Source organism: Perca flavescens, chromosome 8, assembly GCF_004354835.1.
Source record: "Perca flavescens isolate YP-PL-M2 chromosome 8, PFLA_1.0, whole genome shotgun sequence".
In the NCBI taxonomy this organism is placed as follows: Eukaryota; Metazoa; Chordata; class Actinopteri; order Perciformes; family Percidae; genus Perca; species Perca flavescens.
This window is the reverse complement of record NC_041338.1, coordinates 17586171-17598522: the sequence shown is the minus strand read 5'-3', so window position 1 is coordinate 17598522 and position 12352 is coordinate 17586171. Positions and strand designations below refer to the sequence as shown.

Below are 12352 nucleotides of genomic sequence, written 5' to 3'. Positions count from 1 at the left end.
AAGGTTTTAACCATTTATTGCAACAACAATAATACACGTTTTATGCTTTGAAACATATATAAGCATGCTTGATACAGACTGTCCGTGAGCTCAAAACCCCTTCTGATTGACCCTGAAATACACATTTGATGAATATGAAAAGGCATTTCAACAAACATTCACATACAATGAATGTAAATACAGGAGGAGGCAGAGGAGGTGAAGGGAGTTACATAAAAGTAGGCAGTATGCAGAAAGATTTAGTGCCAAATGTTTTTATAGACCACCACCTAACCTTAAAGATAAGCAAGCATAATGTGAGTGGATGGTATACATGACTATGAAATGACCATACCATTTGTATTTGACAAACAAATATAGTTTACTGTACAATCACTCAGGATGATAAGTTGTAAATTGGAAAATAGAAGAGAAGCCATTTTTATTTTATAATACTTTAACTGCCAACAGACATTTACACGATTAACAAGAGCAACACACACCTAAATGTCTCTTTCTATCTGTCTGTCTCTTGCTATACAGTATGTTTCTATCTGACTGCCAAGCACATTTTATACAATCTTTTTGAAATGTCACGGGAAATAAAATGGGAATTTTCCATCACCTTGGTGGAAACAAATAAATTGGCTTCCTGAATGTCGACAAACACATTTGCAAGAAAACTGGGTGAACTGAATAAGAAGTATGAAAGTGGTTGTTTGTTGTTTAACCTCAAGACAAAAACAAAGAAACTCATGCTGCAATTTGCTAATACACTAAACTAAACCAGAGTGGCAGTGGTGGAGAGATATTATTTAACAAGTCACTAATGGTTAGCATACATTTCTTTTAAACCAAGAAATGACACATCTTTGCAACACAGAGGATAATTAAGTGTATTTTTCCAGTTGTAGTCCAACCTTTTTTTTTATTCAACACATAATTGATATAAAAAGCAAAATCTGCTTTGATGGAATCACATTTATTGTCTGTCTCTCATTCTCTGAGCCTCCCTCCATTGCTGCCTGCCGCACCCTCTCTACATGTGTGTGACATGGAGTGGAACAATTCAATGACAAAAAAGATTTTAAAAAAATCCCACCATTTTTCACTGACTAGAAAAAGAGGATGTCACAGACTGTCAGCAGGAACACATTGAGGAAGCAGAGAAATAAATTCACATTGTTTATTAAGAAGTGGCAGTCAAGGATGATGGTTTTCTATGGCAAGAATGAAAAGTGCCATGTTCCAGCAGTGTCAGACTGAAAAGGAAATAAAGAGAAGGAAAGAGAGCAAGAGATAGCGGAAAAAGGAAAGAACACTGCTTTGGCTACACTACCATCTACACCCCGTATATTATTACTGAATGTGAACCACATTTAAAAGGTAAAAAGTATATATGTATGCTGATCCATTTTAAGGGGCTACTATACTCCATCCGAACTGATAAATTTCCTGAGCCACAGCCATTGATTTCACAGTGGTGGAAATACATAAACAATTTTGCAATTAGTCAAATTATTTACAACTAGTTGACACACAGGACACCTGGGGCTTTGGGGGCCCTGGGGCGGTTGCCTGCTTGCTTTGCTCTGTTTGCCCACTTATCCTGGTTGGTAGTCTAGCCTTGTATCGACCTGTCCTCAAAAAGTAGGTGGTGGTGGAGGATTGGTGACATTTTTATTTCACTCTAAAATGTTGTCATAAATGCTGCTCAGACCAGGCCCTTAGACACGAATAACTTGTTAAAGCTACTTTAGCATCTTGTACTTATTTTAAATTAGCTTGAGAGCATCAGCAATATGACTAATTAGTCTTCCTTCACCATTTAAATAATGTACAGCCTTTTGAACAGTTTAGAGACAGAAGAAACCACAAGCTGATCAAAAACTCCACTTTTCTTCAGCTCCCTGGTTGTTGAGTTCCTCTCTCATTTCCCTTTGTGCTTCTTGAACAGGGCGTACAGGACCTTCAAGGTGGCAGTGTCGTCCTGAGAGACAATATCTGCCACACAATCCACAGGGGACATTTAGTGTGTATATTTATAATGGACCATTAGCATATACTGGCAGCAAAAACACGAGGATGCTTTTACCAACATTAGCTAATGACTATTCTCACAATCCATCCTAACAGGTCATAGACCAGGAGGGCAAAAAAACAAAACATTAGATGGACATTTAATCAACATGTCCTTGGTGAGACGGGATCCCAACAAAATTGCACTATGTTGTGAGATGCACTAACTGAATAAATGTGACATTAAGATCGACTCCACCACTGGCTAACCTAATTAATGCACGCAGTGCGCTCCCGTTTTAGACTCTCAGTGCTGGGAATCCTCATTCCATCAGAGCAATTATGACGGTAATTAAAAAGACACTAAAAATGAATTAAATTAGCCACTTGCTCTTGGCTTAGATTAATTGTGCTGGTTCTTACATTAACAGTTATCATGTTAAGGATTTACTTCACGATTACAGGCTGCATGGTTGCCTGGCAATATTGTGGAGAAGTTTTAGTGATTGTGATTCAAGCTCAGAAAGAATACAGAGCATCTTATCAATAATGGCTCTGCAGGGAAGTGATCTAGATCCATTTGCTATTGATTGATTTACTCCCTATGGCCAAAAGTGGACACCCATATGTGATCGTGGATCTCAATCTCATTCCAAAACCATGGGCCTTAAAATGTTGCTGTAACAGCCTTCTATAACTCGTCTTCGATTCAGGATCTTTTGGCTGCAGGGATTTGCTCCCATTCTGCCACAAGAGCATTAGTAAGGTCGGTGTTAAGAGTTCATCCTAAAGGTGTTGGATGGGGTTAAGGTTCAGGGCTCTGTGCAGGTTAGTTAAGTTCTTCCACGATAAACTGGGAAATAACATTTCTTTATGGACCTGGCGTTATGCATCGGGGCATGGTCATATTGAAAGATTTAGATTTTTGTTTTGTCGTTCATATCAAATAGCATAACTAATTGTGAAGAGGAACTCATTTAAAATTTTCTCTGAAATAGACCTTTGAGTCCCCAAATTTACGAACGACAGCATACCATACTCTCAATCAAAGAGAAAGTTTCCATAATGTAATTCTTTCACTGTTATACGATTATTTGGGTGAATGCTCACACTCATAAGTTTATGCCACAAATCATGAACTCGTGATTTTACATTGGGAAATCTTGCAAGTTGAAACTGACAAACACAAAATTTTTCATAGTGCACAGATACAATCATAATATATTTCTGGAATCATTCTGATAACTGGGTGGCATACAGTAGCAATGCTCATGAATACAGATAACGTATCTTCCTACACACACACACACACACACACACACACACACACACACACACACACACACACACACACACACACACACACACACACACACACACACACACACACACACACACACACACACACACACACACACACACACACACACACACACACACACAGTAGATGTAGCCATAGCTGTGAGGTTAAATCCCTGTGTCTATCAACAGGCACCAGAGTGACATTGTCCCCTTGAGACCGCCTCCCTCGCTCCTCCTCTCTAAATGAATGATGATGACCCCGGACTGAGCCAATCATCCGCAGTGATACTCATTGAGACTCGAGTCACACTCATTTGTATTCCGCAAGCAATTCCATTTTCCCCTCCAAAACACTGTCAAACCCACACTCCACCGAGCAGTGGAGATTAACTCAAACTACTGGGGCGATTCCCCCGTCCTTCACTGATATACAAACAGATTTTGGCGTTTCCCCGTCATACAGATAAATGCTTTTGATAGTTTATATCATCTGCGTTAGTTTGACATTGCTGTCTTGGAGCTCTGGTGTTTTTCTGTTGCAATCATTTTACTCGCAGGCACTTCTGTTTTTGTTTTTTTCACCCTCGGTGCATGGCATTTTAATTTGAGTAAAATCTGTTGTCTGTATACAGTATTGTGTGAGCAGTCTGTGTGCGTAAGCTCCTAACCTTGTGGATCAATGCTGGACACTTGAAGGCCTGCGTCATTAAGGAGGTCCAAGGCCAAGGTCACATTGTGGAGCTAGAGGTAAGAGAGAGAAAAAATGTCAAACACAAAATCCAGGCACCACATTTTCACTGAAATTAGTAATACAAATATATGTAATTCTGTTGTGAAATGTACCCACTAATATATTTTAGTGTACTTCTGGTTAAGCATTATTATCTCTATATACAGTATTGGTGATATTTTATAGTTATTTGTATTATAAAGTATAACCAACTATATATTAGGTAGTGGAAGAAGTATTTAGATCTCTTACTTATGTAAAGGTGTCAATACAACAGTGTAGAAAAAACTGTTACAGGTAATAGTCCTGCATTCAAAAAGTACAAAACTACTTAAAGTACCAAAAGTAAAAGTACTCATAATGCACAATGGCTCATTTTACATTCATATTATATTATTGGATTAGAATCATTGATAGATTAATGTAGCCTACATATGATTTTATGATGTAACATATTGGCTATAAAATGGTCAAACAAAAAGGGTAACATATTAATGTATTGTGGTAATGTATTGTGGATCAGGCTGATAAATAATGTGTTTATAACCAGAACGTTTTTTATTTAGTTTTAAAGGTATCAAATATCACATATAATATGGGGTGTCAGAGTGTCTTTTATATAGTAAGTTATTCATAAACTCTTCATATCTGTGATAAAACTTCATATCTGTGACTCCTCCTAATGCTTCAAGTAAACTAAGATCAAAGATATCATTATAAGTGACAGAGCAGTAATTATGCATGTACTTTTATTAATTGTAAAATATTAATTTTATCATATCTAATATTGCAATAGGCATGATTTTTGGATCAGGTTTCAGTATTGTAGCTCATTAGCCACTGTGCTCTTGTGGAAAATTAGATTAGCTCAAATTAGAAATTAAAAACTGTTTTATGATCCTACAGTATAGTACTTTTGAATTAGAATAATGTAATCTGTGTATATCTACATTTTCACAAAAATGAAATTAATTTTAAAAAATTGGAAATTTCTCTTTTGACTGGTTGATTTTTTATAACTATATACAATCACCTGTGAGCATTTAGGCAGTATAATGATGATGATACTAAAAAGTGAACCAGAATGCACTGCCCTTACTACCTTACTACCTTCCTAATGTGTCAGGAATCCATACTGTACCATTTCAGAGTGATTGACAGGTGTCAGGTTGAAGTCATAGAGTGGGATGAAGAAGCCTTCCAGTTGTCCGAGCAGCAGCAGCAGAATCACACCGTCAGCAAACTAGACAGAAAATACACCAGACATTGGAGCCCATCCAATGAAGGTGATATAATCTCAGGGGAAGAGATCAATGTATCTTTTATGTATTCTTACAGGAAAGCCTCTACAGTAAGTGCTCCAAAACTGTGTTCAGCTGGGTTTTTTTATACCTGTTTGTCCATATCAGCCACCTGCAGACCCATGGTCGACATATTCTGGTTGACAAAGTGTAAGATTGCCTGAAAATGGAAAAAGTTAGACAGTTTGAAATACATGTTGGTCTTATTTAGCTGACACAGAGGGTATTAAACATCCTTCATTATTCATCAAAACTTGAACGTGGACCGTCAGAAGGATTATAAACCCTCATTTGTTTTCTCCAAAACATTGCACCTTCATTGTTGGATATTATTAAATCAAAACAAAGAACAGCTTGAAAAGCTGACTTTTGGTCTGAAAGTAATAATTGTACTTTTTTTAAAGCAACAATAATCTACATTTTTATAATAACAATGCATCAAAATGTTTTCACATTTTAAATACTAAATGGTGAATCAGACATTTAAATAATAATGAAAAGATTGTTTGATGATAATCATTATTAGCAGCCCTAATTGAAAGTAGAGCTGACACATTTAGTTGATTAATCAATTGCAACTATTTTAATAATCAATTAATCACTGAAGACATTCTTTGGGTTTGGGACAGTTGGTCAAAATAAAAAGCAATATGATGGCATCCCCTTGGGCTTTAGGAACTTGTAATGGGATTTTTTACTATTTTATGACAATGTATAGACCAAATGAGTAATCGATTATTCAAAACAATACTCAGCACTTCCAACTCACTTGAAATTGATAATTGGTTTGAATACTTTGATCCAGTCACAAATACTACAAAATACCAGAGAAGCGTAACCCATTTGATCATTTCATTCATCGTGTTTATGTAGGGTTCAGTTTAAGGCTGGGTATTGTTCAGAATCTTTCGATCCGGTGCCAATTTCGATACCTCAGTTTCGATACCGATTCCTAACAATACTTTTTTTGATACCATATGTTTTAAAATCCATTTCAACATCAACAAAAATACATTAAACACAAAGCTTTTATTTTCTACCTTAATTTTGAATCAAAACAGTTATCAAAATTAAATAATTCTGGTAAAACTGCTCACTCAGAGTAACATTAATAAAAGTGCCTTGCCTTGCAAGCTCAGCCTGTCAGTCAGTCGTCAGGGCAGAGAAACCTCCGTTGTAGCTGCTTGTAAGAGGAAGTGTAACGTCAACGGCACCGTGACCGCTTTCGGCTCGCCATTAATATCATATCGCAGCAAACGCTGTCTGCGTGAAGTTTTAAAAAAACTGTAACCACACTTGAAACCAACCGTGACTCTCTGTGACTTCAACAAAACTGCAGACAGTTTACTCCGTCCGCACCTCTCCGTGTGCGAGTGTCGGTCGGAGCTCCGCTCTGTGTCAATATGCAGAGAGGACTGATAAGCTTGCGCTTACGCGCTCAGACGCTTTTGGAACCGAAATTTGGCACCGAAAGATAAAGAATTTTTCGATACTATAAAAGTATCGACGTTCGGTACCCAGCCCTAGTTCAGTTAAAGGACAATTCCAGCGCAAAATGAACCTAGGGTTTAATAACATATGTGTACCGAGTTGGACGTTCTCTGAGATCTATTTTCATGCTAATCGAATGTGTCTCTAGCTTTAAACAAGCTAACGCAAACCTGTGGTTAGCTGCTAATGCTAACTTTCGGGGCACTTGGTAAATCACTATTTTATACCACTAACAAGGCTCAAAATAGCACCACACTTCAACGGTAGCATAATGAGGGTCCATACATGTAAACCGAAGCATTGAGAACTTTGTAAGTATACAGACTTATTAAAAAGATAGATTATAAAGACAGTAGCGTTCATGTTTACTTGAGGGCACCATCTTGGAAAACAGTCATGAGCAGTCGAACGACGAACGCTGTGCAACCAGTAACCAGTAACATAGCTCAAACACAAAGAGACCCATTCGATTAGCATAAAAACAGATCCCAGAGAACATTCGACTCGGTACACATATGTTATTAACCCCTAGGTTCATTTTGCGCCGGAATTGTCCTTTAAGGCCACAAACAAATTATACTTATTTATTTCCTAACTTAACAGCACAACATACTCTCTCACTGCCGGTCTGCCTCAGCACTTTTTCTACTCTCCTTGTTATACCTTCTTCACCGTGTTGACCTTGTGATCCTCAAGCTTCAGCAGTTGCTCGATGGGATCTTCCCCTGGGTTACCCAGAGCCAGAAAAGTGTGTTAAAATCATTGTAGGCTGTAATGCCGCTTCAATTACATTTAAAATGTTAAATCTGCTCAACCTCCGACAGATTTTTACTCACTTTCAGTCTTGTTGAGAGAGTCTGAGCCTGCATCCCTATTGAAAAAGACAAGAAAATATGAGGTATTTTTCTCACATCCACAGAATCACACCGGACAGAAATCTGCTTACCTTTCCTCTGTCAGGACCTCCGTCTGTACATCTGATTTGATTCCACCTCTGCTCACCTGCATGAAAGATAACCCAAAGTGAGCAGCACTTCCACAAGGTGTGTTTAAGATGGAGAATTGGTGCTGAAAAAAGTGCTAAAGCTTCAGCTGAAACTTACTTCCAAAACTATAACTTCAACTTTCACATTTGGTGGCAAACCCAGTTCAGGCTGGAAAGCTCTCACCATGGCAACCAGCAGATGAATAGTGGCCAGAAGGTCTTTGTTGTGGATGACTGACAGGCGAACAGCAGAGCACAAAACACACACATAGAGACATAAAAAACTGATATGACAGAACTCACACACTCCCAGTATGGCAGCAAAGAATCATCATCATCAGCATAAATAAATGAACACTTAACTGAAATGTAATTACTACTGAAAACTTTAAGTTATAATCCTGCTGTTGATATTGTTTATGGTCTGCATTTTTTTCAGCAATAGCCATTTTCTGTACCTCTCTTTGCAGTAGTTGTAGACGATACTGCTGCTTCACATTAAAAGCATTCAACTGGTGAAACATGGGGTGGCTTTTATTGTGAAGCAGTCGCAGGAAATGCAATGTTTTTGTCAGAGGTTAGTGCTCACTACGATCATTCAAAACCAAACAAGACATTGATCCTTTTTATCCTTTTCATCCTTTCAGTCCTATATGATTAATGAAGGAAAAGTTCAGATGAGTGACTGGAAATTGCAAACACTTGAATTTCACAGTTAGGTGTTCGTTGTTTATATACAATTTGAATTCTTTTTGAAGTCTTCACTTGCTTCCCTAACCCAGCACCAAAATAATCCACTGACAGGTGATAAAAACAGAACCCCATCATGTTGATCTCCACCAAAATCCCTCACAGTTGGTGTAAGCTAACATGGCACGCTTAAGCTTGTACCAAATCCCGTTGCAATTCTAAGTCAATGCCAGAACAGAACATTTGTTCTCTTGTTGTTTTGTTGTTGAAGCCCAGCCAGCTGCATGACTCACGTTTGACGTTCCACTTGATCTGGCTGCTGTCCTGCAGGCCCAGTCTCTTGTCCAACTCCTCCAGGATCACTCCCAGCTTGCGGATCTGAGCAGGGCTGGTTAGTGCCATAGCCTCCACAGACATGTGCACACCGGCCAATCTGGCTGTGGAAATCAGGAAATTATTATTATTATTATTATTATTATTATAATACTTTTCTGGGAAAGGACTGTGTTTTGGATATTATAAATGACATGCTTTTAGGTAAACAACAAGGGGAAACATTTGTTAGTTTTCATCTTCAAATTTAGATTATGATTAAGTGGAAGTAGGGCAATGATAAATGACAGCACAATTGCACAAATGTGCATTAACTCACACAGAAGGTGATGAAGCACCAGGCCATCGAACAGATCCTCTTCCAGACTCTGAACCACTATGTGATCCGGTTTCAAAGTGCTATTGATCCAAAAAACCAGTGCCTAACCAAACACAATTAATCATACAGTCAGATCAACAAAAACGTTCATCTTCTCGCATACATTTTTCTGTTTCAAATCTGCCAAATGAAAAACAGCATGAAACCTTGTTTTTCTTTATTCTTTTTATCGATTTTAGTAGATGGAAATGATGACAAATACAAAATACTCCCCCCTAAAATAACTGATATTTTATTTGTTTGTTTTATTCTCCCAACTTTATTAGACGTGTTATGGTTAACTGAGTTGTTTTTTTCATTTACTGCTGCCTGCATGACACACTTGTGCTGCCATATTTTCCAATCAAAACCTTGTTTTAAAGTCAGATCCAGCAGACTCTGTTCTGTCTCCCATCACCTCTGATAATTATGTTCATTAAAATTTCACCGATCCTTTCACCTCTCTCTCTGCATCAGATATTATTCATGCTCTTCGCTCCTCACATATACATGCAGGCTCTGTAATGTATTTCCTGTGTAGCATTCATCTCCAGACCACTCAGGACACACTCCCTGTGCAGCAGGATGGGTTTTGATGTTACAGTAATAAGTATAAATGTTTAATATAAGACAGAGATTCAGGCAGCTATATATGTAGATAACAGGAATTCATTTCTTACCTCCTTTAGCTTTTCAAATTTGGGGTCTTTTAAAGACGCCGGCTGAATAAGCTTCTGCTTCTCTCCTGTGTGAATTTATAAACAAACTGCATTGTTGGAATAGTTTCTTATTTTACAGTCTTTAACATGCTACAGTTCTGTGATTGACAGCTCTTTCATCATTTCTAGAAAGCTGAATATTTTATTTATCAAAAGGCAAACCCCTGTGTTTTCTCCTTAACTACAATATACACACAAATCCTTATTGTTTTTTGATGTATTTCTCATGCTGTTTCAGGCAGCCAATGGTTTTCATTGAAACCATACGGTATGAAAAGCAATGAGCAGAGTCCTGAAACTTGCATGGGTTGTGTAATAAATCACACTAAACATTTAGTCTGCATTAATCAATCGAATATTATTCTCACTTTGCCATACCCTCCTCCAAAGCGTGCTGAAGGAGGGTCTGGTGACTCCACATAGCATTTGGGGATGGGAGGAAAACGTGCTCTGGTTTAATGGCATTTCTTTAAACCAATCAGAATCGCCATGGGCGATGCTAAACTCCACACAGAGCCGCTGCAAAAATAGTCGTGCGAGAGAAAACTCAGATTGGACAGATAGTCTCAATTTACCCTGCCGAGATCTGATGAGCAGTTAACCATAGTCCTCATAAATCCACCGAATTTAAAAGCGGAAGGAAACAAAAAATACATTCATCTGGCGGAATTTCCTGTAGCACCGGAGCAATCCCGGAAGTGGAAGGCTAAGGCGAAGGATATAGACTAATCTAATATTATATTGACTAGACGTATAGAGGCTTCTAGTGTTTCAGCATATTGTTTTGGTTTAGTGGTAAACAACTTTACTATTTTCATCCACTATCAATGCTCTCAATAGAGATGAAGTCAGCTGTTTTCAGATGAAAAAAAAGCTGTGATAAATCCAAGAAAAGGAGATATGGTAAGGTAGCGACTAGCTGGTGAACATAGCGAAACATTTAGCAGCTAAAGAGACAGATATTTCATTGAGGTGGTGGAAACAAGACCATAGTTCAAAAGAAGGTGAATATTGGACTCACATTCCCCAGAAACAAAACTCTAAATAAATGATAATTTTTGCTCCGTGTCTGCTGAATGTATAAATAGGTAAATGTTGGCTTACAGGTTCCACACTGCAACTGACACAGTAACTTGACATTTGAAGAAAAAATGGTCTAAAATGCAAAAGAGTGATTTGCAAAATGATTAACTGTAATGTAAAGGTTGTGTAAATCAAGGGAAATACCGTAACCTAAAACATGCAAAACTACTGAAATTGTCCTTTCAAGGATACAGTAGGTCCAGGAGCTGATTTAAGATTTCAGCAGTCTGAATAATGCAAAATTAAGTGGGCAATACAGTATGTACAATATGAAATTCTCCTATTTCTGCTAGTATAGACACAACAACCAACGTACATATGTAGGTGTGAATACTGCATTAAGATAGACTTATGTCAACCTAAATGTACTAAACAAATCATGAGTGACTGAGTCTGAAAATCTTTACTGAATGAACACATACCCTGAAAAGATTCAACGTCCACAGTGTCATCCTCTTTGTGATACTCAAAGACAGCAGCCTCCATTGCTTCTCCTCAGCAAAACCTGCAGAGAAGAAGAGCTTGACTATAAACCACAGTAGAATAAAGAAATACTTTATTTTTGGCAGAAAGTATCTCTCTCTCTCAAGTGGCTCAGCAAGTGTCCTCATGTTGTACCTCCAAATTCCTGCTTTTCAGGTTCAAAGATAACAGTCTTGTACTTAGCTCAACTACACTGCATTTCCATTGTTGGATTATGGAAGTGTTTTTTTTATGACTGAAGGTTCTAAAAACACAAGTGAACAAGTCAAAAAAGGAAGCTGTTTAGTTTCCTCACTTCCTTTTCTCTTTTTCAGTAGCCTGCTCAACAGATCTGTAGATCCCCCACAAATTTGCAGGGCTGCACCTCTCCCTCTGAACACCTTTTAATCATACGGTCTGAGACAAAAAACAGCAAGTAACACACTATGACAAAACAGACGTGACCTGGAGCGTGTCAAACTGTTGTTTCCTGGATCTGGAGAGTGAAACTTTTCTTTTCCTGTGTGTTATTATGTGTGTGGCTTCCTTTTCCTGAGGTTGACAGTTACTTTCAAACAAGGTCATAAACAAAAAGTCTTTTAGACTAAGCTTACCTTCGGCACTCTTGAGAGTGACTCAACAGAATGACTTCAGTTGAATTGAGTTCCGCAACTGTCAACTCCACAAACTGTCAAAACAGGGATATAAGAAATGGAGGGTTGTACGTAGCCTACTTTACCTGAATACAGCCTCTTGTGAAGTCTATCAGCGTACCAGGTCTGACGGCACTAAATTTTAAAAGAAAATAACATGTCACAGGGTCGAAAGGGAAGATAATCACAAATGAGAGGATGTGGCAGAGAAGCTACTTCCTCTTTTTGATACTGGCTTTGCACGTTT

At 38.0% G+C, this 12352-nt stretch overlaps 1 protein-coding gene across 4 annotated transcripts; it reads right to left on the bottom strand.

Moving 5' to 3' along the window:
- Nucleotides 1–12296, bottom strand: parvg (parvin, gamma). Of its 4 annotated transcripts, none has more exons than XM_028586506.1 (13): nt 12192–12296; nt 11413–11495; nt 9869–9933; nt 9150–9252; nt 8791–8934; nt 7926–8041; nt 7769–7824; nt 7659–7693; nt 7486–7547; nt 5423–5491; nt 5172–5273; nt 3969–4041; nt 1–1983 (listed from the first exon to the last, which is right to left on the bottom strand). In XM_028586506.1, the coding sequence occupies exons 2-13, from the start codon at nt 11474–11476 to the stop codon at nt 1910–1912; spliced, it is 963 nt and encodes a 320-aa protein (XP_028442307.1). In that variant the 5' UTR covers nt 11477–11495; nt 12192–12296; the 3' UTR covers nt 1–1909. The 4 variants fall into 4 exon arrangements, with proteins under 4 accessions (XP_028442307.1, XP_028442308.1, XP_028442309.1 ...); XM_028586507.1 differs by lacking the exon at nt 12192–12296 and adding an exon at nt 12067–12184; XM_028586508.1 differs by lacking the exon at nt 12192–12296 and adding an exon at nt 11769–11919.
- Nucleotides 12297–12352: the final 56 nt, after the last annotated feature.